Source organism: Arvicanthis niloticus, chromosome 6 (assembly GCF_011762505.2).
Source record: "Arvicanthis niloticus isolate mArvNil1 chromosome 6, mArvNil1.pat.X, whole genome shotgun sequence".
NCBI classification, from domain to species: domain Eukaryota; kingdom Metazoa; phylum Chordata; class Mammalia; order Rodentia; family Muridae; genus Arvicanthis; species Arvicanthis niloticus.
This window is the reverse complement of record NC_047663.1, coordinates 22104638-22132551: the sequence shown is the minus strand read 5'-3', so window position 1 is coordinate 22132551 and position 27914 is coordinate 22104638. Positions and strand designations below refer to the sequence as shown.

The 27914-nt window shown below is 51.9% G+C and overlaps 1 protein-coding gene across 3 annotated transcripts; it reads right to left on the bottom strand.

The window, feature by feature from the left end:
• Positions 1–18: 18 nt before the first annotated feature.
• On the bottom strand, positions 19–27379 carry LOC117711923 (keratin, type I cytoskeletal 42). 3 transcript variants are annotated; one of them, XM_076935811.1, is made up of 8 exons: positions 26643–27379; positions 4552–4634; positions 4296–4452; positions 3006–3167; positions 2331–2456; positions 1874–2094; positions 389–438; positions 19–255 (listed from the first exon to the last, which is right to left on the bottom strand). In XM_076935811.1, the coding sequence occupies exons 3-8, from the start codon at positions 4425–4427 to the stop codon at positions 158–160; spliced, it is 789 nt and encodes a 262-aa protein (XP_076791926.1). In that variant the 5' UTR covers positions 4428–4452; positions 4552–4634; positions 26643–27379; the 3' UTR covers positions 19–157. The 3 variants fall into 3 exon arrangements, with proteins under 3 accessions (XP_076791926.1, XP_034363760.1, XP_076791925.1); XM_034507869.2 differs by lacking the exon at positions 26643–27379 and adding an exon at positions 6776–7237; XM_076935810.1 differs by lacking the exons at positions 3006–3167; positions 26643–27379 and adding an exon at positions 6776–7237 and having other exon boundaries at positions 2331–2447.
• Between the last annotated feature and the right edge of the window lie 535 nt (positions 27380–27914).

Genomic DNA, 27914 nt, shown 5'->3' with positions numbered 1-27914 from the left:
GATTTCTGGGGTCAACCCAAGGGGCCTCTCTGTAAGGGGCAGCACAAACCAAACACAGAAGGCAACAGCTAGCTCATGGGAATTCAGGCATGGCAGTAGATGCAGGGACCAGCAGCGTAAGCCCCTGTGCCAGGGCTATTGTATGCAGAAAAGGACCTCAGTGGGTGGAACGGTGCACCTGCTCTCTGGAAGAGACCACCTTGCCATCCTGGACTTCTTCCACAATGGTGCGAACCTGGCGGCTGGTCACCGTGCCTACAGATAGCAGAGAAGGGGTCATAGGAAGGTTCAAGCAGGAGCCCCTACCCAACCTGCCAGCTAGGTTGTAGCACCGCTAATCTCCCCCTCCCCACCATGTCCCATACACAGGACAGGATAAGACTCTTACCTTCTCGGGAGGGCTGCGAAGCCAGGGATGAGGAGTACTGAGTAGCCAGGCTGCAGGGAGAGAGGGACCTGTCATCCCAGAGGTGTCACAAGCAAAGAGCCCCAGGGAGCACTTCTGGGAAGGATGGGCAGCTGAGGAGACCCCAAAAGAGTAAGAGAGATCCCACAAATTGGGAAATCACAGCTAAGAGTTCACAGAAAACAGCGTAAACCAAAACTCAAATCCTATAGGCTCCTCAAAACAGGAGGGAGAAAAGAAATAGCCAAGGGCATTTGTGGCTATGTTGTGGGCTACTAAACCAGGATTTACAAGGAGACACTGCACAAATGGATTTCCATATCCTGAAGGGCCCAATAAGACTCCTTTCTTTAAAGCAAGAGACACTGGTTAGACTGTAGACAAAATTCACCATTTTATAAAGCAAAGTCTAGAATTGTGGCTAAGCGTGGAGACCCCAGGACACTATTGACTTCCTATGGAGACCCCAGGACACTCTTGGCTCCCCATGGAAACTTTTATCAACATTCCCAACTCCAAATCAAAGTATCACTTGCCAGGCACCTTACCTTGTCCAGGCTAATGATGTCACTGGTCACACTAGACCAGTCATCCAAACCAGAAACCCAGGGTCATTGTTACCCACTCCTTCTCAGATTCCCTCAGCATTTATTGCATAGCAACTGTAAGCCATGTTCTCTCTCTTCTCTCCCTCCCTCCCTCCCTCTCTTCTCCCTCTCTCTCTCTTCCTCCCTCCCTCCCTCTCTTCTCCTTCCCTCTCTCTCTTTTCCTCCCTCCCTCCCTCTCTTCTCCTTCCCTCTCTCTCTCTTTTCCTCCCTCCCTCCCTCTCTTCTCCTTCCCTCTCTCTCTTTTCCTCCCTCCCTCCCTCCCTCTCTTCTCCCTCTCTCTCTTCCTCCCTCCCTCCCTCTCTTCTCCTTCCCTCTCTCTCTTTTCCTCCCTCCCTCCCTCCCTCTCTCTCTTCTCCTTCTCTCTCTCTCTCTCTCTCTCTCTCTCTCTCTCTCTCTCTCTGTCACACACACACACACACACACACACACACACACACACGCATGAATCCTGTCCTGCTGTTTTTAGGGAGACCTTTCTTCTGTCTACACAACCCCCCTCTGGAGATTCTGTCAGCTGACCAGACTCCCTGTTCCACAGCCTCCTGAAGCCACTCCTCTGCCCATCCACTTCCACTCAGGCCCATGTTTCCCTCAGTAGCCAAAGCAAATATTCCCAAAGACCCAGATGCCTGTCATTCTGCTCCATGTCACTCCATAGCTCCCCATGGCCCACAAGATCTAGTCTACATGCTTTCAGATGGTACTCATGACAACCTTCATGAGTCAGACCTGTGCCTTTTCTATCACTTCACCCCTGCACACCTCCACATTCACATGGAACTGTTGACATTTCTTGGACAAGGTAGTATCCAGCCCAACCTGGTAGGTGCCTAGACCACCACCCCCCCCCCCAACTCACTGGGCATCCTCTCCCTCCAGCAGGCGGCGGTAAGTGGCGATCTCCTGCTCCAGCCTGGTCTTTACATCCAGCAGCACCTGGTACTCATGATTCTGCCTTTCCATGTCACACCGCAGCTCACACAGCTGCTGTTCCACGCTGCTAATGAGGCCCTGAAGCTGCGCCAGCTGTGCCCCATAGCGCGCCTCTGTCTCTGCCAGGCTGTTCTCCAGGGATGCTTTCTGTGGCCCAAGGGACAGATTGACAGTGAGACAAGAGCTGGGCCCTTCCCCAGAGATGACACCCACCTGGGAGGGAGCGTAGTCCCAGCTGAGTGACATATAAACTGTAACTGGGGCAGAGAGAGACCCAGTGGGGTGGGCTAAACAGGTTGCTTCTGGTTCTCCAAGTGGGGGTTCTGTGTGTCAGAGCTCAACAAGAGTGACAAGCACCAGGCAGAACAGGGACAGGGACCCACCATGCTGAGCTGGGACTGCAGCTCGATCTCCAGGTTCTGCACAGAGCGACGGAGCTCTGTGATCTCCGTCCGGCTGCTCTGCAGGGCCTCCGTGTTGGTGGCCACTTCTCGGTTCAGCTCCTCTGTCTGGAAGGCAGGGTAACATTGAGACTAAAGGAGGCTTTCAGAGGGAACAGAGGATGGGGGCTGTCCCTAAGCCCTATCCTTCCAGAACTACCCCTCTCCAGCCTCAGAGAAGCTCATAGGCACCTGCATCCAGAGCCCCTCTGTGCCCACAGGGAACACATTCAATGTATCTAGAACTTGCAAGGGACCCTTGTTGAACTACAACACCTCAAAGCAGGCACTGGAGATTATTGGTGTGCTAGTGACTGCCCCCAAGCCCCACAAATGTTCGTTCAGTAGGTGTTTATCCACCACTACATATCCAAACACATGCAGTGAACACCTGTGGTGGGTGGAGCCAGGTTGGGTGGCCTGGATCAGTTCCCCAGGCCACAGCCATAGCTACAAGGGAAAGTCATGTGTGTCTGAGCTTCTCCGGGCCTCACAGTTACTTTAAAACCTGAGCACTGGTCTGAGTGCTTTCCAATGTGTCTGAGAGTGACCCCGGCCATGCCAGCGGGTAACACGCACAACCACACGTGAGCACACTTGCCGCCCACGGCCACCCACCTTAGTGAAGAACCATTCTTCCGCATCCTTGCGGTTCTTCTCTGCCATCTTCTCGTACTGGTCTCGCATCTCATTCAGGATACGGCTCAGGTCCACTCCGGGGGCTGCGTCCATCTCCACGTTGACATCCCCGCCCACCTGGCCACGAAGGGCATTCATTTCCTAGGCAGAGAGGACACCAGGAGATCACCCAAAGCCATTCTGGGAGGAATCCCTGGTCCTTGGGGAAGCAGGCAGACAGCCAGGCCATCAATTCCCATGTAAAGCTGCCACAAGGGTGGCAGACCTTGTACTCAGCAGGATGTGGCTTCCATCAGTCTCCCCCTAACAAACACCCTGACACACTCGTGCCTAGCACCTACATTCGAATTTGTGTAAAGTAAGAGAAAGCTGATAGTTCTCCAGTGAGGGGAAAGAGAAGAGAAGACAACCTCACCCTACTTCCTGACCCCTAGCCTTGTCCCTTAGCCATCAACCCTAGAGCATAAGCATGGGGTTAGTCACCCGATGGTGGCATCGGTCCAAGCCAGACCACAGTTATGCACTCAGCCTCAAAGTTAAGGGAAGCACCTTCTGGGTGTCCTGCACATGGGAATCAAGCTCCTGCAGCCCAGGACAGGCTGTGCTGAGCTGGGAAGGAAGCCACCAAGGCACGCTGCTTGGATCCTAAGCAGGGTCTTAGACCTCCATCCTTGGACTGCACTCCGAGTACATAAAACTCAAGTCTCTAAAAAAGGGAATCAGGGGATGGGGAGTTGCAGAGAGGTGGAGTCAGACCCTCATGTGGATGGATACAAGTCAGACAGGCACGAGGTCAAGTCACCGTGCAGCACTAGGTATGTCTCTAGCCCTCTCTGAGCCTCTATTTCTTTGCTTCCAAGAGAGAAGGGCAAGAGCCATTGTCAGTTATCAGTGGAAGTAACTGTCGTGAATCAGTTGTAAGGTTGGGCAAATGCACCTTATTACAATTAATTATAATAATTAGTACTGTGTGTTAGCCTGATTCACTCATTAGTGAGTTAACTGTTCCTGCACGGTCAGCCAAGCCTGCAGGGATGGGTGGAAGGAGGTCTCTGGAGGAACATCCCCTACATCCCTCGCCCCCTCCCAACCACCCCTCGCACCCCCTCCCACTTCACTCAAGGTTCACTGAGGGTCAGCACCAGGCCAGAAACCCACTAGTGATGAGGACTGGACCTAGTACATAAACCCAGCCTAACCCAGCCTGCAGATGTTCTGCGGACCCAGCTCCACAGAGGGCTTCTCCAGTGTCTCCTATGCTGGCCTCACCTCCTCATGGTTCTTTTTCAGGTAGGCCAGCTCCTCCTTGAGGCTCTCAATCTGCATCTCCAGGTCAGCTCTGGACAGGGTCAGCTCATCCAGCACCCGGCGCAGGCCATTGATGTCAGCCTCCACGCTCATACGCAGGTTCAACTCTGTCTCGTACCTGCAGGGTTGGAGGTAGAGAGCACGGTCACACCTCGTGTTTGTGCTGTGTGCAGCTCCACCAGCAGCTCCCCGGGGCAGCCCACAGGGATAGACTCACTTGGTGCGGAAGTCATCGGCTGCCAGGCGAGCATTGTCAATCTGTAGCACGATGCTGGCATTGTCAATTGTGGCTGCCAGGATCTGTGGGTGATGGTGAACTCCGTGAGCAAGTACCCACCACAGAGCCCCAGAAGGCTCTGCTGTACCTTGCTTGCATGCAGCCTTGCATAGGAGGGGTGACAGGCATCCCTTTGGTCTCATCCTCTAAACACCCAGCTGTGGTTTCAGGAACTGCCGAGCCCCCAAGGACTCACAGAGTGATGGGACATGACACCATGACATAGAGAAACAGGCTGTGTCATCTGTCATCTGTCATCTGTCATCATGGGGTCTAAGCTGCCTGAGCCTTATCCCCAACTAAATTCCCCTCCAGGCTCACCCCTACCTACTCCAGAAAGCTCTACCAATCCCCCACTCCCCCACCCCCCCGCATGCTGCTGCATCTCCCTCCCCCCCTCATCTCCCTGCTGTCTCCCTGGTAGCCCATGACCATCTCTGGGACAATCTTATCTCAGTTTCTTATCTCATCATTTTATCTCAGTTTCTACTACATGTGTGGTTATTTGGTTAGTTGCTGCTCCCCCACCCCCACCCCCTGGACTCAGAACAACATGGGAATGGAACGAGGCCATACCTGTCTGGTTCTCTTTGGACTCTCCAGACCTGGGCAAAGTGCCTAGCCCACAGTCAGCCCCCAGGGTGTATTTATCTAATTATGTGACCAATTAATTGATTAATGAGGTTATGACCGGCCCCTGCTCAAAGCCAGGGCAGAGCTCAAGAAGATACAAGAAGTCCATATTGTTGGAAATGCCCAAGGCTGGTCCCAAGCAAGAGTGTTAATGGGATTGGGGGAAGGGAGGAGTACTCACCCGGTGGCAGGAGCTCGGTGGAAATTGTTATGGTTTAAGGCTGACCCAGGAGGAAAATAGGAACCATCCTATGTCTAGGGCCTCCTCAACCCTCTCCAAGACCCTACTCCAGGCCCTAAGTTCCATGCAGTGACCTGGTCAGGCTGAGCCTAAGGGCTTCCCTTCTTCTTTACATCTGTAGCCTACAGAGACCTGGAAATTTCTGTGTACCCAGGTACTCGGTATACAGTGTGCCAGGAAGCCTAACCAGAATATTGAGGGTAGGGTATGAGAATCCAGGGAAGGGGGTGAACTTTGCTCTGAGAATGATGGCGAAGTATTGGCCAACCCCAAAATGCAGAGCACTGACTCACCAGGACTCCCCTGGGTTCCCCGCTGCCCCAACAAAGTCTGGTATCTGATCTGGCACAGCTAGGATCTCTGCTTCCAAGGAGATTGCAGGACTCCCCTGCCAGGTGGAGGACCCAGGCAGGAGCAGACAAAGCCCCTCACTAGACTGCCGTAGGGCTGGATCTCTGCCCCAAAGCCTGGGTCGACCTCACAGCTGCCTGGGACCAGTCTGTGGCTAGCCTGTCTCTCAATGATCCTCAACCTCTGCTTCCCATTGGGCTCAGTGCCCAGACCCTCCCAGAGTAGGTTTGTGCTAAGACCTGGATGGCCACATTTACAAATGCCAAAGCCATTTTCTTAGCGATCAAGAAAGTATGTAAGGGGCAGAGAGAGGGTCCTCCTCAGTCAGGCTAGCTTCCAGTCTGAGTTGAAAAACAGACCCCAAAAGAGTCATTGTAGAGGGAGGGAGACCCACAATTAACACAGCCTTGAGAGCATACAGACTCTGAAGTCAGCACAAGAAACAGAGCATAGGCTGACCATCAAAGTGTTGAAGGAATACCAGGATTCTGGGATAAAAGACAAGTGTCCTCCATCAAGGAAGGCTACCTGGAGAAGGGTGAGGCTACAGGGGGAAAAAAACGACCATACCTAGCCTGGTGTCGCACACAGCATCCATACGAGACACTGCCCACCTCCCACACCCTTTATCAGGCAATCCTCCATAGCCACAATGCTATAGCTTCAATGTCCTGAAGCTGTCCCATCCTTCCTCTATCACCCACCGCAGATAAGCTCCATGGGAAGAGATAAGTTCTCCTCCATCTTCTTGGGGAGTTCCCAAAGACCACACAGCCCAGGATACCCCCACAGACTCATTCCAGAGAATAACCACAGGGTTATTCCAGAGATGTGAGAGGGGGAGGGGTGAATGGCCAAATGGTGGTCTACGGTGGGGACGTCTTCCGCTCTGGGGATGGACCGTGGGCAGACAGCAGAAGGTAGGTAAGAAGCTCCCACCTTGTTCCTCAGGTCCTCTATGGTCTTGAAGTAGGGGCTGTAGTCACGAGCAGGTCCAGGGCCCTGCTTCTTGTACCACTCACGGATCTTCACCTCCAGGTCAGTGTTGGCCTCCTCCAGGGCACGCACCCTGTCTAAGTAGGTGGCCAGCCGGTCATTGAGGTTCTGCATGGTCTCCTTCTCACTGCCCCCTAGGAGGGCATCCGACACACCGAAACTGGAGCCAAAGCCCCCGCCCAGGCTGCAAGCGTAGCCACTACCATAGCCGCCTCCTAAGCCTGCGGAGAATCGGGAGGATGTGACCGACATATTGCCACAACTTCCACCTCCCAAGAGGCTGGGAGCCCGGCAGGCACCCCCAACACGGACAGAGGACATCCGGGAGAACCCCATGCCAGGAGCGCAAAGGCCCTTAACAGAGCTGGAGGTTGAAAACTGGCGGATGCTGGTAGTAGAAGCCATGTTATCCTCAGGTCAAGCAACAGGGTCTGGACTAGATGGAGACCCTGGGCTATCCTTTATAGCCAGACTGAAGGGAGACTGACCAAGCCCCTGATCCTTGAAGTCCAAGCCAAAACCCCAACCTTGTAATTTGCCTCTGTTACAGCCAGCCACCAGGCCTGAGGCTTGGGCTGGACTTGTGTAATTCATCCCTGTATCCTGAGGCCCCCTCCTGTGTCTGCCCAGCCTGGGCATGGGTGACCTCTTAGTGGTCCATTGTTCTGTTCCAAAAAACAAAGGTGGTATTGGAGCTGTAGCCCCGGGGCATGGTGATCTCTCATCCTCAGCCACAATTAGGCAGCTGAGCTCATTCTTGGGGGGGAGTCCGAAGAATTTAGCCCAGGAGCAGGGAAGGGCCTCAAACAAGGCTCCACAGGCCCAGGAAGCAGACCTGGTCCCTCCCTGGCATTCCAGGGTCTCAGGGAGAAAGACGTGGATATTCGCCCCTGGTACATGATGGTCTTGGTAGAGCCCCTCCATCTAAGTTGGGGGAGCCCTCAGCTCTCTTAGAACTATTCCAAGCTTTCAAGGTAAGATACAGCCTTAGACTTGTGGGTCCCTAACTAAGAAAGAAGAAATATGGCCATTAGCAAAAAGGGAGCTTTAGGTTCTCAAGAAGCCAATGAGTATGTATCTGTTTCTTCATCTATAAAAGGAAATCAGGGTAGACAAGATGGCCCCGCGGGTAAAGCACTTTCTGGACAAGCTTGATGACTTGAGTTTCATCCCCAGAACTCATGGTAAAGGCAGGAAGAACTGACTCCACAAAGTTGTCTTCTGACCTCCACGTACACACCACAGCATGCTACACACACACACACACTCACACACTAATAATAATTATTAAATAAAAGAGAAACCCACTGATATCTCTCAAGTCTTTTGATTCAGGCAAAGCTATGACAAGGTAGAAAGTGGGTGTGGAGGACGGAGACCGAGCCTGAGACCAGAGAAAAAGTGTGGCCCCTGCTCACTTGCCTCACAACTGAGGAAAGCAGACCCGGAGGGTTCCCAGAGATAGCACCAGGGGAGGGCGAGCCACAGAAAAGCAGGACTATTACCAGGGTTACCCCGAGTAGGAGTCAGGCCCCAAGGAAAAGCCACATCCCAGTCCTGGGAGTCAGCAGCCACCCCTGCAGGGGAGCGGTGAGATCCCACAGCCTGGCACCCGCTCCACCCAACAAGGAGATTAGCCGCCTAATCTCTGCGGCACTAATGATTTAGGTGCTGCCAGGACACTGGCGTCTGAGCAGAGCCTGTCTGAATGTGGAGCCTCCAGGGGTGGCCAGGGCCCGGGGCCCAGGCAGAAATGGGAGGCACACACGGGTGGCCTGGGCTTCTTGCCCACATTCAGGGACAGGGAAGCAGCTGGGTTTCCCATGTAGCCCAGAACTCCTAGGTTGCTGCATAGACCTCTTGCTTAGAAGCTTAGAAGTGGTGGCTCTCACGGGAAGCTGCTTCTCACCTGAGGCACGAGAGTAAGATCTGTGAGTAAGAACTCTCTGAGAGAGAAGGAAAGGGCACTGGCTTCAACCTATTTCCACCTGGCCTGTGATAAGGGAACCTCAGAGCCAAGATGAAAGAGAAATGTCCAGTGGCCACCACAAGCTTAGATATCAAGAAGGACTTTCTGCCAATCTAGACTGTCTTGGGGGTTGAAAAGGAAACCGGCAGAACCTGCATTCACCCGAGTGGACCAGAAACAAGTTCTACCCCAGCTACCCTCCCAGGGAAAGGCCTACTATGGAGGCCTACGCTCCTCATGCTGCCAGAGCTTCACTCCTAAGAAGCCCCTCTCCTCTAAGAGCTGACTGTCTTCTCTATACCAGCTGGTCTCTGGATTGCCCATCAGACCACTCCCTGCAGCCCCTCCCCCAGTCTCCCTGCTCCTCTGCTCTCCTCAACTGTGGGCCAGTGGGTAGAAGGTCACCCTATCCCTCTGACCTAGACTCCAGTCCCAAGCAAACCCTGCCTCCAGCTTTCTCAAAGCCTGGCTAAGGTTGTCATCTTTCCACATTCCCTCATGGGTAGGAATTATCCCTGGTGTCTACCTATAGTGACCCCAGACCTCAGCTTCCAGGGTCCAGTTAGAAATGCAGAGTCTGCTAGGCCTCTGTTTACTTCCAAAAGCCCCAGTAAATGTCTTACCACCACCACCACCACTACCACCACCACCACCCCAACTGCCATCTGGCCCCACAGCATTTCTTATCCCTGACAGCAAGCTTCAGGCCACTCTTTTCTAGGCCACCATATCTGTTTCTTGGTTTCTGTTCTAATACCACAGACCGTAGAGGCCTCACCCAATAAAGGACTGGCTAGCTAGCCTTCCTTACCCAGCCAAAAGGCAAACTCTAGACAGCACAAGCCAATGTGGAACACCAGACTGTGAGAAGCAAAGGCAGGAAAGAAACAAATGCATGGCCTACCCTAGGCTACAGGGTAAACAAGGTCAGTCTGGGTGACTTAGTGAGACTGTCTCAAAACAAAAAATAAAAAACAGAGGGCAAGAAAGATGGTTCTGTGGGTAGAGGCCTTTACCACCAAGCATAACGGCCTGGGTTCAGTTCCAAGGACCCACAAGGTAGGAGAGAGATGGCTCCTACTAGTTATCCTCTGACCTCCAGGCTCTGGAATAGGCTTGAAACACACACATAGACACACTCATACACACCCACATTCACACACATATACACATACACACTCCTTCACACACACAAATACATATACTCACACTTACACACAGCTACATTCACACATACACACAAACTCACATTCACACACACTCATACACACTCACAGTAACACACTAACACATACATATACTCACACATACACTCACACACACTAAAACTCACACACACATAAATCCACACACACACACATACACTCACACACAGAGATTATGCTCTTGGTGTTTTTGAGGGGGTTAGTTTTAGATTTTGCCTCTGTTTGTTGTTTCTGTGTGCAGGTTGTTTTTGTTTTGGGGGGTTCTTGTTGTTGTTGTTGCTGTTATCTTTGCCTTGCTTTGCTTTGCTTTGTTTGTTGGGACAGGGTTTCTCTGTGTAGCCCAGGCTGTCCTATAACTCACTATATAGACCAGGCTGGCCTCAAACTCACATAGATCCAACTGCCTCTGCCTCCCAAGTGTTGAGATTTAAAGGCTTGTACAGCATAGACGTAAGTTTTAAGAAATAAAAGGCTAGAAAGATGGCTCAGCAGTTTAAAGAACTTGTTGCTTTTGCAGGGGGCCCAAGTTCAATTCCCAGCACCTACACAATGGCTCAGGCCATCTGCGACTCTAGTCCCAGGGGATCCAATCCCTCTTTTGACCTCTGCAGGACACAGCCCAGCCTCACACATGATACACAGACATATAATCAAGGAAAATACTCACACAGATTTTTTTTAAATCTAAAAATTAAAAACTAAAATAAAAACTTGGTGGCTGTGGCACTCAGGGGGAGCAAAGGCAGGTGGAGCTCTGTGAGTTCAAGGCCAGCCTGTTCTACAGAGCGAGTTTCCAGGCAGCCAAGGCTACACAAAGAAACCCTGTCTCAAAAAATCAAAAATAAAATAAAGTAAAATTCAGTGGGGTCTGGCATGTGGCTCAGAAGAATAGCACTTGTCTAGCACGAATCAGGGCCTAGGTCCCATCCATATGGAGAAACAAAGACATAACACAGGATGGCTCTGGGTCCCAGGAAGTTCTCCACAGTCCTCTGCAATGCATGGCTGTCCCTGGCCAGGGGTAAGAAGACCTAGGCCTTCTTCCTCAGATCCTCACAACACTATGGGGAAACTGAAGTAGCAGAGTGGATCCATCAGGTCAGCCTGGCGAGAACATCAGCAGTTCAGCTTTCCCTGCTAGGGCAGGAGGCCCGTCCAGGCAACTGAGGGCCATAGAAGCCTTGTGGCCCAGCGAGTCTCCTGCCTGGGCTTGCCCTCCACCCAAACAGGGAGAGGCCCCTGCTACCCCCGCAGCTGTCAACAGCTGGGCCCACACTGAAACTGAGCAGGAAGGAGGATGAACTCCAAGGGTTCCTCCACACTAGAACCATGATCACTGGAACCAAACCCAGGTGAAAACAGAGGCAAGAGGAAGTCCTATGGGGAAATGGGACAGGGGGAGGGGGGGCATTTCTGGATGTTCTCCAGAAGAACCCTCCAAGCTAACTACCCTTCCCACCACCCCGCCAGGACTCCCAGCCTCATTCCAAAGATTGCTGAAAAGCCAGCAGGCTCCAGAGTGAACTGTAGCCAGGCCTGTCTGAGACCTGAGCAGAACAGGAGTCTGGGGAAGGCTGGCTCCTTACACTGGGCCTACCCACCTTCACTTCATTAATGAGGAGCTCTGGATACAGCTGGCATTTAACAAATGCATACTGATGTTGGCAGAAGTCATGCCACATCTGCCCAGCTGCTCCGCTCCTATGACCCCAAGGTTGGTCCTTGGAATGAGGCCTATCTTAAAGCAGATGAGTAAGTAGTAGTTACTGCTTCTAGGATTGTTAGGGTGACTGGGGTAGAGGGAACCTCCCAGCCAAGGATAAAGGTTAGAATTGAGTGATTGGAAGTAGAAAAAAGTTCTGTCTGGTTTGTCTCCTACTGGAACCTGACTTAGAAGACAAAAAAAAAAAAAAAAATACCCCAAAAGCTATCACTATCACTCCCAGGTCCTTGTACTAACACCCCCCCGCTCTTCCCAATGCAGCCCAGACACTGAGACCCTATCACCCGGAGGCACCTTGCCAGGGGTCAGATGAGCAGGGCCAGCCAGGTTCCCCACCCTCACCCACCCCAGATCAGGCATCCCTTAGAATACATCCTTCCAGCCAGCCAGCCACAACTGCCAGCCCCGCCCTCAAGCGGAATCCTCCTCTTCCTCCATTCTGTTTCCCAGCTCGGTGCGGAGGCCCAGCCCCACCCAGATCCACCCACTAATGATTTGTCTCCTGCTCCAGAGGCAACCGCACCCTCCACCTCCTTAGGGCCTACAACACCCCATGTGCCACGTGTCTCCTCCCAGTTAGGAGAGGCAGGGATGGTGAATACCCTAATTCCTCTGACCTTTCCAGAGAAACTGGGGGATCCCTCTGGGGGTCTGGGGGAGCTGGGGAATACCTCTGGAGGTTGAGGGCAGCCAACTCTGCCCCACCCCATCACCATCTCCTCTAATCAGTTTCCAGGTATTACCTTGAGTGGTCCAGATTTACCCAGATGACCCAGGGCCCCATATGTCCTTTTATTTTTTTGAGATTACAATATAGTTAGAGCCCTTTCCTTCCTCCAATTTCTCCCATTTATCCTCATTTCTCTCTTTTAAATTCATAGAGTCTACTTTTCATTAACTGGTGTTACACACACACACACACACACACACACTCACATATATTTCTTTTTTTTTTTTTTTTTTTTTTTTTTTTTTTTTTTTTTTTTTGATTTTTCGAGACAGGGTTTCTCTATGTAGTCCTGGCTGTCCTGGAACTCACTCTGTAGACCAGGCTGGCCTCGAACTCAGAAATCCACCTGCCTCTGCCTCCCAAGTGCTGGGATTAAAGGCGTGCGCCACCACTGCCCGGCCACACATATATTTCTAAATACATAAATACAACCTATTTGGTCTGTATGTCATTGCCTGTATGTATGTTTTTATGCCTAACCATTTGGTATTGGATAACCAATTGACGTGCTCTTCCAGGGGAAGACTATGCCTCCCACTCTTAGCATTCATGAGTTGCCTGTAACTGTAGTTCTTTGTGTAGGACTGAGGCTTCTTGGGCTCCCTCCCTGCACACACACACACACACACACACACACACACACACACACACATACATCAGCTCCCCATCAACACCAGCATTTCTATTGTTCAGCTCATGCTTAGGCAGCAACGTTAGTGAGCCATGTTTCTGGGTGTAGTTTCTGACATTCCTAGGAAACACAATCTTGTAGCAAGCTCCTTGTCTCTCTGGATCGTATAATACAGTTTTTCTGTCCCCTCTTCCACAATGTTCCCTGAGCCTTGGGTACGTAAGTTATGTGGTAGATGTGTCCGTTGGGACCGCACCCCGCAACTCTGCATTTTAATTGATTGTGGTTTCAGTAATGGTCTTCATCTGTGGCAAAGAGAAGCTTCCTTGATGATGGGTGAGCTTATTGGCTCTTTGGCCTCACGGTCAGGTTTCATCCAGGGCTGGTGTGTCGGGTGCTTCTCCCCCCAAGTGGATCCTGACTCAGGGTAGCAGCCGTTGGTCCACAGCTGACTCCCCAGCCCTCCTCACTGTGACTCGACGGCCTTACTGACAGGGAAAGCAGGCAAGGAGGGCTGGACTGATGCAAAGGACCCAGGAAGGGCATGAGGGGAAGACCTGGGAACAGAAGACAGAGAACCAAGGAAGACGGATCAGGAAAAGCACAGGACAGGCAAGTTGTAAACCCTGGTAGCACTGGCGTGAGGGGTATGAGGACGACTAGGGGAGAAAGCCATCCTGTTTGACTTAGGCCAGTGTGTCCAACAGTGGAGGTCAGCAAGCAGCTATATGCCAACGCTCTGCTGGTGGTGACTTGGGAACCAAATAGATATAGACAGTGAGAGCCCAAAGTTAGACTTTAGTCAGCACCTGCTCATTGCTCTCAGTGTGTGTCAGCTTCAGAGAAAGAGCAAGAAAGCCCAATGGGCCCACAGAAAACACACTTAGGCTTCGGCCAGTCTCCAAAAGAAAACATAGAAAAGGAGAAAAAAAAAGGAAAAGTCACATCTTTCTGAAGTAGTGCTCAGAGCTGCCTAGCCATATGGCCCACACGCCATTGCCTCATCATCCATTCTTCTAAAGATGGTGGCAAAGACAAGACATCCTTTTGCAGCATCCTTGGTTCACGTAAAACACTGCCTCCCTCACCCCCCTCCCCCAAGCCCCGCCCTTCAAGCCTTGAAGCCCTGCTGCCTTCCGGGGTTCTTCAGCTCAAAGCTCAGGGTCATCAGTGTGTCACAGGCATGTGTTTTCTGTAGCAAGGTTCTAAGGGACAGCAGCTGCCTCATGCCCCCAAGACCAGATATCGCCTGACCTATAACCCTGACTGCGTTCTGCGTGGAATAGGCTCAGAACCCCAAGTTGGAGATCCTAATGTCCAATCTGGGCTCAGTGTGACCTCCAGTAAGTCACTCTTCCCATTTCGGTCCCCCTCCTGTGCAGAACCAGAGAGCTAGGCTTATCTGGCCCGTTACGAGTAAGAACTTGACGAGCGTGTAAGAGTAGGCACTACATCGATCAGTTATCAGTGGCCCGAGAGCAACGAAAGGCAAGCATCCGTGTCTGCGAACCACAAACATGTACCTGCCCTGATCCTGGGGGCCTGGGGAGCTATACCTCATAAAGCAAAGGGGCCTCTGCAAATGGTACTCTAGATCATTGCTAGGGTCCTGGAGTTGGAGGCAGCGTCAGGCAGCGCAAATGCAGAAGCAGTTGTCAATGATTCAAGAGACTTGAGTGAAGAACCCCAGCAGCCCACTGCGGGGGTCCCCAGATGAAGACAGCCATCATGACAACTCAATTTGGGCTTCTATCTTCCAGTCATGAAAAGGGGTGTGTGTGTGTGTGTGTGTGTGTGTGTGTGTGTGTGTGTGTTTAAGCCCCTGGGGTAATCATTTGTTTTAGCAGCAAAAAGAAACTAATCCACTCCTCTAGCCCACTAGACCTTCTCACTTGTTCTAGATTTGTTAGGGAGATAAGTTCCTCTTCTTCTACACTGGCAATCCTTTACAGCCAAAACATGGCTTCTGGTCCCACTGTCTAGCACAGCACTCTGCACACGGTATGTGCTCTACCTGTCAACTGAATAGATACAGACAGTGAGAGCCCAAGGTTAGACTTCAGTCAGCACTCATTCCTTGTGCTCAGTGTGTGGCAGACACTGGGCTGGGCTGGCTCAGAAACGTGGTCCTGAGTCAGCCCAGCCCTGCCCTTCACGAGAGCCAGCCGTGAGCAAAAGACAGACATGCGTTTCATGCGAATACAATAGCACTGTGCCCTGACAAAGGAATGTGTGGACAAGCACCTTGGCAGGGTGAGGAAGGAGCCAGTCACTCATACTGAGGCACTGAGCAGTTTCAGAGGGAGGGACTGAGAGGCTGGGTTTCAAAGCCAGGGAGGAAGCAATGAGCCAGGCAGAAGTGAATATATGCCAGGTGTGTTTGGGGAATACCTGAAGGCCGGAAGCTGGGTCAGCATCTTAGAATGATGCAATCAGTGTGCTGGGGAAAGGAGCCTGTTGGGAGATGCAGCTTCTCTTCTATTGGCTAAGTGTACACTCTGTGCTGGGTGCTGTCCCTGACAGTGGAAATAGGGTGGTGACGTAAGAGCCGGCTTTTCTACCCTAATGGAGCAATCCGTCTGCTGGAAAGGTTGGGTGAGATCAACAAATCAGAGAATAATGTGTTCTCCAAGTCTAGGGAGGTCCTCATCTACAGCTAAGGGGAGCTGAGGAAGGAACCAGCCACACACAAGGAAGATAACTACAGGTGCTCAGGCCCTTGGGCTGAGCTGCTCTTCAGAGAGCGGAAAGACAGGCTAAGGTTGGGGAGAGCGAGGCTGAGCCACCAGACAGAGGCTGAAACCCCTGATGTCCTAGAGTAGCAACTCTCAACCGTCCTGACACTGTGACCCTTTAACACCTCATGTTGTGGTGACCTCTCCCCGCAACCATAGAATTATTTCGTTGCTACTTCATAATTTTGTTACTGTTATGAATCATAATGTAAGTATTGGAAACGTAGGATAGCTGAAGTGTGACACACATCCAAAAAGGGGGTCATGACCCACAGGCCGCCCTAGAGCTTTCAGGGTGGAGCCTATGGGATGTCAGGCCTGAGAACAAGGATCTGCAGGCTCCTGGACCAGGCAGAATCTGCTGACAGCTTCAGCGTGCTTCTTCCACAGATGTCTACAGGACAAAGTGTTTCCCAGCCTCACTAGGACACAGACTGCTTCCAAGGAGAGCTTTGTGGAGAGAGAGCTTCCTGGAACCCCTTTGGGGAAATGTCTGGGCTTGCAGATTGTGTGGGACGGGACTGGAACAAAGGCTGAGAAGAAACCTGCAAGGAAGGGATACTGAGGGGTTCAGATTTTATTCAGGATTGCTGTGCTTGGATTTGTTCATTTGTCCCCTAACTTGCCTGCTTGTTGCTTGTTGTGTTGGAGACCAAAGCCAGGGCCTGGTACATGCTAAGCATAGATTCCCCTCCTTAACCACATCCCCAACCTTTTCGTATTCTTAATGTGTCTACATGTATAGATGTTTTAAGAAAGGCAGGTTCTGGGCTGGAGAGATGGCTGAGCAGTTAAGACACTGACTATTCTTCCAGAGGTCCTGATTTCAATTCCCAGCAACCACATGGTGGCTCACAACCATCTGTCATGGGATCTGATGCCCTCTTCTGGTGTGTCTGAAGACAATAACTACAATGTACTCATATACATAAAATAAAATAAATAATTCTTTAAAAAGAAAGAAAGAAAGGCAAGGTCTCATATAGCCCGGGATGGCTTCAAACTTTCTATGTATAGAAGGACAGCCTTGAACTCCTGTCCTTCTGCCTCCCCAGTGCTGAGATTTCAGCCACTGGCTTATATGGGAGTCAAACCTGGATCATTGTCCAGGCTAGATAAGCACTCTACCAATTGTAATACATCCCTAGACTTTATAGATTTTTAATTGCACAGAAGGAAACCCTATCCATCTCTCAAGGCCTGTCTCCCAGGCAACAGTATCTCTGAAACAGTAGACTCTTTCCATCCACTCCTTCACTGCCAAGCATCTGGACTCCAATGTTTTTTGTTTACACAAAATAACATCGTATACATCCCTGAACATACAGTGATATGAACTTTGCCAACACAATCTTAGGGGAAATTTTGGTAATGGGATTACTGGGTTAATAGGTAATGTTTGATTTTTGGTTGAGACAGTGTCCTGCTGTGCTGCCAAGGCTAGCCTTGAACTCCTGGGCTTACACGACCCACCTGCCCCCAAGGAATATAGACATTCACCTGGCTGGCTAATACTTTTTTACTTTTTTTCTCATTTTTTTATTTATTTTAATTATTATGTATGTATGCATGCAAGTGCATGCAAGAGATATGTATGTATGCATACATGTGTGTACATGTCCCCACCAAGGCCAGAGGGTATCAGATCCTCTGGAACTGGAGTTACTGGTGGGTGTAAGCCACTCAGCCTGGGTGATGGAAGCAAACGTGGGTCCTCTGCAAGAGCAACAAGTGCTCTTAACCACGGAGCCATCTCTCCAGCCCTTTAGACTGTTTTGTTTTTGAGACGGGTTATCATTGTTGCAGCCCTGGCTGTCCTCCTGTTCTCACTCCCCAGCCATGAATGAGAACAAGCTTCTCCACTAACTTGTAGCAGCCCTGGAAACCAGTGAGATCTAGCTGATCCGGGTGCTTCGGGGTCTACGGTTACCTTTCCCAATGTAAAGAGGCTCCTCGGTCACTCAGTTTTCACTCCTGACTCCTGGGTGACACGAAGCATCCTTCCTGGGTTTGTTAGGATTTTCATTGTTATGATGGAATACCATGACCAAAGCAATCTGGGAGAGAAGGGTTTATTCGGCTTTCACTTCCACAGAACTGTTCACCACTGAAGGCAGTCAGGACAGGAACTCGCAGGGCCGGAACCCGGAGGCAGGAGCTGATGCAGAGGCCGTGGAGGAGAGTTACTTACCAGCTTACTCCTCATGGCTTACTCCTCATGGCTTGCCCAGCCTACTTTCTTACAGAACGCAGGACCACCAGCCCAAGAACAGCACCACCTACAACGGCCTGAGCTCTCCCTCATCAATTACTAGTTAAGAAAATTTTTTACAGTTGGATCCAATGGAAACATTTTCTCCATTGAGGTCCCCTCCTTTCGGATAACTGTAGCTCATATCAAGTTGACATAAAACCATCCAGAATCTCTTCTTGGGTTTCTACTGACCCCTATAAGCTGGCCTCTCCTGACCTCTGCCTGTCTTCTCCTTGCCAGCTGGTGAAGCGCCTCACAAACTCGGCTCAGCCTCCGCACATGTGCTGTGTGAGTGGTTTCCCCAGGTTGTCTGTGGGTCTTTTCCATATGGACAGTCCCTTCGGGTCACATTCATTCATTGTTTCTTTGTTGCAACCCCATCTCCTCCCAGCTCCCAGAGTTTGAGAAAAAGACCTTACTTACTGGGAGGGAATGTAACACCAGGAAGTGGCCAGAACCCACCTCAGGCTGAGGTGACAGCCTGGGAACAGATATGAAGACAGACACAGGGCTGGGTGGTCAGTGGGACACAGGCCAGGGCAAGTTGAAAGCTGGGGGATGGCTTTCTGGGTTGAACAGGTGAGCAGGGATGCCGGTAGCTCTGTATTGCAGACATAATCCAGGAGAAGGGAAGCTGAGGAACAGCTCCCACAACACAGCCCTCCTGAGGATCCTCACCTGTTTCCTGGCGAGGGGACCCTGCCACCTCCATCTCTGTCCCCAAAAATGGACAAGCCAAATGATGCTTGTCAAATAAATGATCAAATGAGTGGCGGAGTCACCAGAGTTGGGAATTGAAGAGCCTTCCTCCATAACCTCCATCCCCCCTCAGCCGTTGAGGAACAGCCCCCGAGCCTCAAGCTCAGCTAGGAAGAGAGCTGTGCCCACCAACCAGCCCCATGGAAGCCTCTAGACCTTTGTGGCAGGAGCAAGAACTCTGTCTGGTCCTAAGAACTCCAGCTTCCGACAGACAAGGAATCTCTCCTCCTACAGGCCTTCCAGGGAAGTAAGAGAGTCGGGTGGAACCCTGGATTATAACACCCAGGAGCTTTCTAAAATGACTGGCTGATTCTCAACAGACTCTAGAGCCTAGAAGAAAACCTCCAGGGCAGACCAGAGGGGTCTTCACGTTTCTGGAGGTTGTTTCAAAGTCACCACGAGACCCGAGAGAATAGAAGCTGAAAAGACAAGTATCTGACCAGGAAGCTGAGGGGACACTGTAGAGTCCCACCCCACCTCAGTGTGGTTCTCTTCTCCCAAGGTCCTCTTGCCCTAAAAGAGAAGCCATGTGGTCTCAGTGTAAGGGTTCTAGGCTCCAGCTTCTTTCTATTCTTGGAAAGAACTCGCTGCAGAGCGTAACCTCAGCTTCAATCCTGTGGGTAGAGCACCCTCTGCTGGTCACTTAGGGTCCTGCATCCTTGCACACAGAGAGGACACTGGAGGAGAAATTCAGGAGGATGCTGGACCACCGACCTGCCAACTGACTCTTCAGACCCCTTCCCTGGAGTCTGGTCTGCTCACCTACCTTAGTATACCTTAGTATACTACTCTCTAGTATGCCCCCCACTCTCCCACTACACCAAGCCCCGATGTGTCTGTTGCCCCACACATATCACTCCTTCCTTCCTTACCCCTTAGGTCCCTCCGTGAAACTGCGCACCCCAAGGCCAGCTTCTTCCCCTGCCATGAGTTTGGGGGTCCCTGGGTCAGTCCCTATTCTTCAGGAGGAATACCCTCTTCTTGCTGAGAATTCTTTAACAACAGCAGCTGCTATCGGTGCGCATCCTACACAGGGTATGACCCCCCCGACTGCGAACCGGATACAAACCAATGGAAGAAGCGGCTGTGTGCACACCTATTTGAATACCCTACATGCAAATCCAAGCATGTTCTGCATGTGTGGGTGAACAGCAAGAGGGTCTCACCGAGTGAGCCAGATAGGCTCCTCCCAGGCTGGAGCTGAGAGGCACGAAACCCTGACCCTGCGCCTGCAGAGGGCAGCACTGAGCTGCTCTGGGCTACCTGAACAGACATTGCAGTTGTTTTGCCTGTAGACTTGGGAATGGCTCTGGAAGTCCGACTCCTGGGAATCCAACACGTCTAGCCTCTGTGGGCACTTGTATTCACGTGCACATTCCCACACAAAGACAGACAGACAGACACACACACACATTCATATAATTTCAAATTAAATTAATTTTTTTAAGTTGAGTGTCTAATATCACATAGTAGATTCTATATCTTTAGTCTTTACTGGGGATATGAGACTATAAGGTATGTGTCTGTGTGTCATATGTAAGGTATGCACATACATTTCAGAATATGTGCTAGTACAAGGTCATATGATTCTCTCTTAAATCCTTCACACATTTTGTCAGTGTTATTTTGACTCTCTTCCAAGTTACTTTTTTAAAAAGAAAGAAACCATGAGTGAAAGGCCTCCAGGTTCTCACTAGAATGTGGAAACAACCCTTGCGGGTGAGGGTGAGCCTGCAGTTCCCTGGAATTTCCCAGAATTCATAGAAAGACTCTGGGTTTCACATACGTTGACTGTGGCCTTAGGGGATGGAGGGCCTGAGTTCAAGTTCAGCACTTCCCCAATGCAAATTCACACGCGTACACACAACTCACACAACTCACATTCACAGAGCTTACACACATTTGCACACCTACACAGCTCACACATACATTTGCACACAGTTCCCATGTGGACTCACACATTCAACTTCACTTAAGTATAATTGCATGCCCTTGCACTAGCGCGTATTCAGAAATATCCATGCACACCACACATGTGACACACAGACACATACTTCACTGTCCCACATCCTGTGGTCCACACACAGCCACACTCAATAGCTTAGAGGCAGGTACTCATACACTCACATGTGATCACACTAACACACACACAGCCACACTCAATAGCTTAGAGACAGGTACTCATATGCCCACACGTGATTGTACATGCACGCACAGCTCCACACTGACACACACAGTCACACTAGTCTCACACGTGCACACTTTTGCACTGCACACTGGCCCGTGTTTTCAGTCCTACAGCCTTTTGTCACATTACACACTCGTTCACACTCACACAAAGCTGCCAATGCCACTATAGTCAAAAAAAAAAAAAAAAAAAAAAAAAAAAAAAAAAACACCTTACAGTCTCATAGGGCTACCCTTGTACAAGCCTGAACTGTCCACGATCCCAGGAGAGATTTCTAGAATCTTCCCAGGAGATACCAAACCCAAGGTAGAATGATGTCCCCCACATTCACAGTCTAGAGTGAGCAGAATCAGGACCAGGAGTGTTGACACCACATACAAGTCACCAGGCCCTGGAGGGACCCTTCGTCCTTCAGTTCTCTTTCAGTTAAGTCATCTTTGAACTGTTGGAAGTGAAGCCTAGGCAGGAAACCTAACAGGGGCACTTGGGTGCTATAACTATGGGGAGACACTTACCCATATGAGGCACACCAAAGGCCTGAGCAGGTTAAACTATGGTGGCATCTAAGCACCCTGGGCCAGCCAAGAGGCAGGACAGGTACAGAGACTCAGCACAAACAGGAGTCACAGTAGACACTGCCTGTCACACAGGTAAGGCTGTCATATGTAAAGGCCAGTGGCACACAAGGACCTCACACTCTCTGGGAAGAGTGTGAGACAAGCCCGAGGAGGAGATACGGAGACGGATGCTGAGCCTAGAGAGGCAGGTGGAGGCCAGCCTGCCAGAGACCCTAGTAGGGAAAGCGGCCTGGGTTCTAAAACTTATAGGTACAAGATAGGGAAAAGCATGCTTCCCTCACAGAGGTTGGCAAACAGCGACCCAAAATCTACAGGGCTGACCATGGTCCTCAACAGCCACCTGGGGAGCGGGGCTGACCTAGAAATCCACCCACTAGTCCTCCCACAGGCCGTGTCCTTCTCTAACTCCTCAGAATGAGGTCCCCCGTGAGTGACAAAAGCTTTGTCTGTACAAAGGACTAATGGTTTCCCAGCATCAAGACTCTGAGAAGCTTCTAAAGGTTCCAGAAAGGTCTTCCCCAAAGCCTTTCCTAGATGGATCAATTGGTTATAGCCCAACAAAAAGCAAGGGGGTATAGAGTGCCTTCTAGGAGCAAGCAGGAAGGGGTGCTTGATGGCAGAGCTGGGGACAGCTAGAGGAAGGACTAAGTGCTGGCTTTACCAAGAGGGCCCAACCCTGATTGAGGGAGGGTGGAGTGAACCAGGCCTGCACATTCCAGTAGCTGCCACTCCCTTCCAGCCTGTCTTCTCCTGTTCCCACAATTTCCCAGACTGCCCTGGACCTGGCTCTCAAGGACAGTCCCCAGAATCCTTTGCAGTCCAGACCCAAACTATGGAGATCACAGTCTGAATGCACAGTAGCCCTCCTGCCCTCCCCCCACCCCCACTGCACACACACTCACATGAATATACACATGCAGGCATGCTCACACACATGCTCAACCAGCCTCAGCATCAGGACATCAGGACAGGACGCTGAACACGAGGCTGTCAGAGCTGTGGCACTCCAGGACAGATGATCTTCCTCCCTCCACCCCAGCTAGGCACAGGACAAGAGAGAGGGAAGGAAGCCAGTCCCTAGAGTTGTCCCAGGACCAAGGCCACTCTAGAATGCCACTTGAAGTTCGACCAAAGAAACTCTGGGGAAGGAATGTTGTCCTTCAAAGTTGCTGAGGGCTGTGTGCAGATTGGGGCATCTCAGGCTAGTCCTGTTCCCAAGCCCAGCAATGGACTGGGTGGGCCCAGGAGTAGTACCTACTCTGCTTCCCCACCCCGACCCAGGCCCAGCCAGGCAGCCTACAAGTCCTTACAACAAAGGCTGTGCCAGACCTCAGAGGCCCAATGTCCCCTTGCGCCATCCCACCTCTCTCCCCACCCCATACCCTACAGTCACCTTTCCTGACCTCTAGTGCAGGACAGAATTCCCACGCCCACCCTTGGCCCAGGGCCAGCCCTGTCAGTTCCCACCAAGACCTGAGAAGTGTTTTTCTGTAGCCCAAGTTATCCTGGGCCTGACCAGGGCCCACGGGGTTCCCAAGAAATGGCTCGAATGAGTCTAATGGAGGGATCCAGCACAGATCAAACAAGTTGTGACCCAAACTGCTGAGGCCTAGGAAAGGGATGTCAGCAAAGTGAGGGGGACGTCCTACGGCCAGAAACAGACTGAAATGTGGGCTCCAGCAAAGTCATCAAGTTTCCTGCCCAGTCCCACTTGGGAGTCTGGGTGAGGTGGTCTCAGTACATCCCATCAGGTCCCAAACACACCTTTGGTTAAAGATCACATTCTGGGCTGGGAATGTCATTCAATAGCACACTCGCCTAAGACTAGATAGGCCCTGGGTTCTGTTCATAGCATCATGGGAAATGGGGGGGTGGGGTGGGAATCACATTCTACCCAATGACATTAGCAAGGTAAAGGGCTCCTATACTCATTCTATACGAAAGGAAATAAGACCCAGAAAGAAGAAGTGGATTGTGGGAGACTCTACCATCAATGAGAGCCAACTTGACCTATGCCCTATGCAGACCCCTTCCCAGTCCCAGCTGGAGGAGCAGGGCCAGGGTGGTGGATGTTGGTAACAATCCCCAGAACTGGGTATCTACAAGGGAAAAGGATCCCACTCCAGCTCTCTGCCCCAGGACCCCACCTGGCACCCCGAGCTGCCAGCTGATTCAAACAAAGAGTTCCAAATAGTAGGACAGCAAGCATAATGTGACTCCCTGCTGCTTCCCAGCCTCTGCAGGGCCCACCACTATACCACTACACCACTATCACAGGACACCCAGCCTTCTGCCCCCACTGCCTCAGCCACCAGCAAGGGCAAAGCCCCCAACCATGCTGTGTTGACCCTCAAACTCCACGCCTCCAACTGCAGAGACAAAAGGGGTGGGCAGGGACTGAAATCTCACCCCCACCCCTCTGCCATTGTCCTGGCTACTGTGGGAACTGGGGCTCCAGCACCCCACCCAACAAGGACATGCAAGGCAAGCAGTTCCCACACCCAGTTCTAGGCAGCTGCCAGGTGAGTCCCTAACAAAGCCTGAGCGCTGAGCTGGCTCAGGTGCGGGTGGCAGGCGAGGCTGGGAGAGGCACAACACACCTGGCTCTGCCAAGCCCAGACGCTCTGCAGGGGAGGAATGCAGACTCGCCCAGGCTGGCCCTGGGAAAGCTGCCACCCCCCTGGCTCCCGCCAGCGAGCTGACTCAGCCTGGGTGGGGTGGGTCTGTAAAGCTGCAACCTCAGCAGTTCAAGTCTCTCCCACCACACCCTGCCCGAAGTTCCTCAGAGCCAGGCAGGGGACTGGGCCTGAGATTGGAGCTAAGGGCCCTCAGCACCCACCCAGCCCAAGAGCCTGGGAAAGATGCAGAGACATTGTCCAGTGTACCCTTCTGTACTGTACTGGGCTGTATATGCACACACATGCACACACACACACACACACACACACCAATGTTAGCAGACCTAAAGGCCCCGGAGAGACAGTCACTGAGCCCTTACTCCCCATCCTGAGCCTTCTCCGAGCCTAGGACCCTTGCTTTTTGGACAGGGAACTGGGAAGCATTTTTGCCCATGGTGTCTTTCATACGGAACTGAGCTATGTAACCCAGGAAGCCGAGACTTAACCTAGAATCTTTTAACAGGCAGCTGCAAACCGCAGATGAGTTTGAGTGAGCCTGGAAACTTAGAGGAGAGCCTGGGGCCCTGCCCGTCAGGAGTTCAGAAGACTGACTCTTAGCCTAGTACAAACGCTGTCATCTGTAATCCCAGATTCAGGAGGCTGAGGCAGGAGGATCACCCCAAATTTGAAGCTAGCAGGGAGCTACACAGTGAATTCCATAACAGTCATGGCAGAGAAAGAGAGAGAGAAAGAGAGAGAGAGAGAGAGACTGAGACAGAGAGAGACAGAGAGACAGACAGAGAGACAGAAAGAGACAGAGAGAGACAGAGAGAGACAGAAAGAGAGAGAAAGGATAGAAAGAAGGAAGGAAGGAAGGAAGGAAGGAAGGAGAAAAAGAATTTTAAAATCACAAAAAAGGTCCTGTCTCTCAACCCCTCCTTAAAAACTGAAATATTAGGTTGAGCTTGGTGGCGCACGCCTTTAATCCCAGCACTCAGGAGGCAGAGGCAGGCAGATCTGTGAGTTTGAAACCAGCCTGGTCTGCAAAAGCGAGTCCAGGATAGCCAGGGCTTGTTACGCAGGGAAATTCTTTCTCAAAACAAAATGGAGGTACTGGCCAAGTCCTGCAAGTCCTTCTTAACCCCCCGCTGCAGACAGGGCCCCATGAGATCCTCCGTGGCTGTCTCCAGGACAGGAGCACTTGAGAGACAACTCATCCTCACTCCCTCAGTCCAAGTACAGCCTGGAAGCCAGGACTCGTGTTCTTTCTAGAACAGAGATAGATCCTCAGGAGGGAATGCCCCATCAGCCTTTCTCTCTCCCCACAACCCCAAGCCTTAGTATGTGAAAACCACAGGCCAGCGAAGTCCAGAAACACTGCCCTCTTCTCTGCGCCACCCCAGCCCCCTCCCAAGTACCACATCCCACCACCTTGCCCACCAAGCCAACCCGCAGTTCCAGGCTAGACCAGTCCTTTCTTCCCTAGGCACCAGACAGCACAGCCCTCCAGAGCTGAAGGAGCCAAGCTCCCTTCTGTCTCCTGCCTGTGGAGAGAAAGAGACCATGGCTTCCCTCCCTGAGCCCCTGCTGTGGCTCACTGGCTAAGGGACTTCTCTCTGGCCTCTGTTCTTCTGCTATGAATCACACTTGGACCCTCCACTCAGGCCCTTCTCCCTTCAGCTCTGCCAGGGATTCAGGGCTGGAGGCTGGGGTTGGAATAGGAGCCAAGCTGTTGAGACCACAGCCAGGTATTCTAAGCTCCTAGGGAGTGTGGTGGGAGGTGAGGGTCTCCAGGCCATGGACCTGGAGCAAGTCGTCCACTGCTTCCCTATCCCACCCTTAGCTAGGCCTCTTCCCCCAGCTGATTGAACTGCAGGCCTAGGTTGGTTGGGTGTGGCGTTGGCAAGACAAACAGTCTCCAGTGTTGAGTGTGTTACCAAGGCCAGAGGGTAAGGGCCTGGCTCCCTGGCTCCCTGACTCCCTGGCTCCCTGTCATGTTTGGGCCCCAGGCAGAAGTGTGGGTGGGGAGGGAAGGCAGAAGGATTTGGGGTGTGGAGCTCACATCCCCGCTCCCTGAGCCGCGGGGCAGGGAGGGCCAGCTGGGACTCGAAGCTCCCAGGGCCGATTCAGACTTGCTCCTAGCCTTGATTGGCTCTGGGGAGAGCCTGGCTGGGTCAAGTGCTGGGGGAAGGGCAGCTCTCTGCTGCTGGGGTGGGCTGGAGGGGTCCAGAGAGATCTGGAGGGACTGGGCCTCTGAAATGTACGTCCCCACTCCAGGACTGACTGACTTCGTACCTCAGTCTAAGTTCATACCTAGGACCCAGTTCCTGGATATAGGTGAGCCCGAGACACCAGATCTGGACTGACCAGTAGTAACTTTAGGCAGATCACTGTCCCTACTTAGGCCTCAGTTTCCCCACCTGCGAAGTATCAGGAGCTGGACTAGACAGTTCTTGAGGGAATTTTCTTGCTCCGTTCTCCTGTCGTAAGCTGGACGAGTCTGTGCGAAGGGATGGCAGGATGAAGTTCCAGACATGGAACTGTGATCAGCCTTGAAGCCCCTGGCGGTAAAGGCCAGTTCCCTGTCTCTGGGCTCAGCTGGGATGAATGGGATGTGATAAAGTTGTGGGCAAGGGGCCAGGGCTATAGTCAGAAAGACTAATAGGGTATTAGAGGGGAGGGGTCTTCTACTCCACTGACCCTGAAGGCACCCTTTCTCCCCAACCCAGCGATAACCCAGAGTAGCCCACCAGGTCTCTGTCACAGCCTGAGCCATTCTAGGCAAAAGCCAACCTGCAATCACGCTGGTGCTGAGCCACAAGCCAGCTAGAGGTAGGAGTATCGAGAGAGGTTCTGTCTGGCATCTGAGCACACACAACCTGGTGCACACAAGAGGCCACTGGCCAACAGACAGCACAGAGCCACCCCCGCACTGATGGGGCAGGAATGGTCTGGGGGGTTGGGGAGAAGCCACAGTTTAAATCAAAGGGGTCAAAGGAAGTAAGGAATTCAGGTTGTGGCCAAGCAGTGCCATCGGCGTGGGCATTCTACAGGTAAGATGGACAGCCTCCTGGACCCTGCAAGCAACCTGAGACACTGTGAATGGTGGTCACCACAGCAGGGAGGGCAAGAGAGGTCCCTCCTCCAACTCAAGCATGTATCCTCCCCACCCCCCTGCACCCCATCCCCCAGGAAATACCAAGACCCAATCCTCTGCTTTGAGTAAACACATGAGCTCACTCCAGTCTGATTCAGACCTGCCCTGCCAAAGCCTCCTGTTGGCAAAACAAAAGAGAGATGAGAGGCCGGGCATGCACACCAAATGGGCTCAGAGGGCCTTACATGGGGCTGATCCTGGGCCCAAGTGCAAGCAGCCAGAAGCCAAGAGTCCCGGATAGGAACAGGGCCCAGGCTGGGGAGAGACCAGCAAGGACATACTCTAGTGCCCCTGAAGACAGAGGCCTAGAAAAAGAAATGAAGGTCCCTGGCCCTGGCAGCTAGCTGGGACTCCAGAGTTATAGGATGTGCATGCAAGAGCTAAAAGGGGGGACTTGCAGAAGCTGTTCTCTAATATTTAGAACCTTAGCCAAAAGCAATGCCCGTGCTTGCCCAACAACGTCGAGTATAGGTTCTGGTCTCCGTTTATGAGGCAGGGGGAATCTCCTAACCCAAGAGGCCCCTTTTCCAAAGTG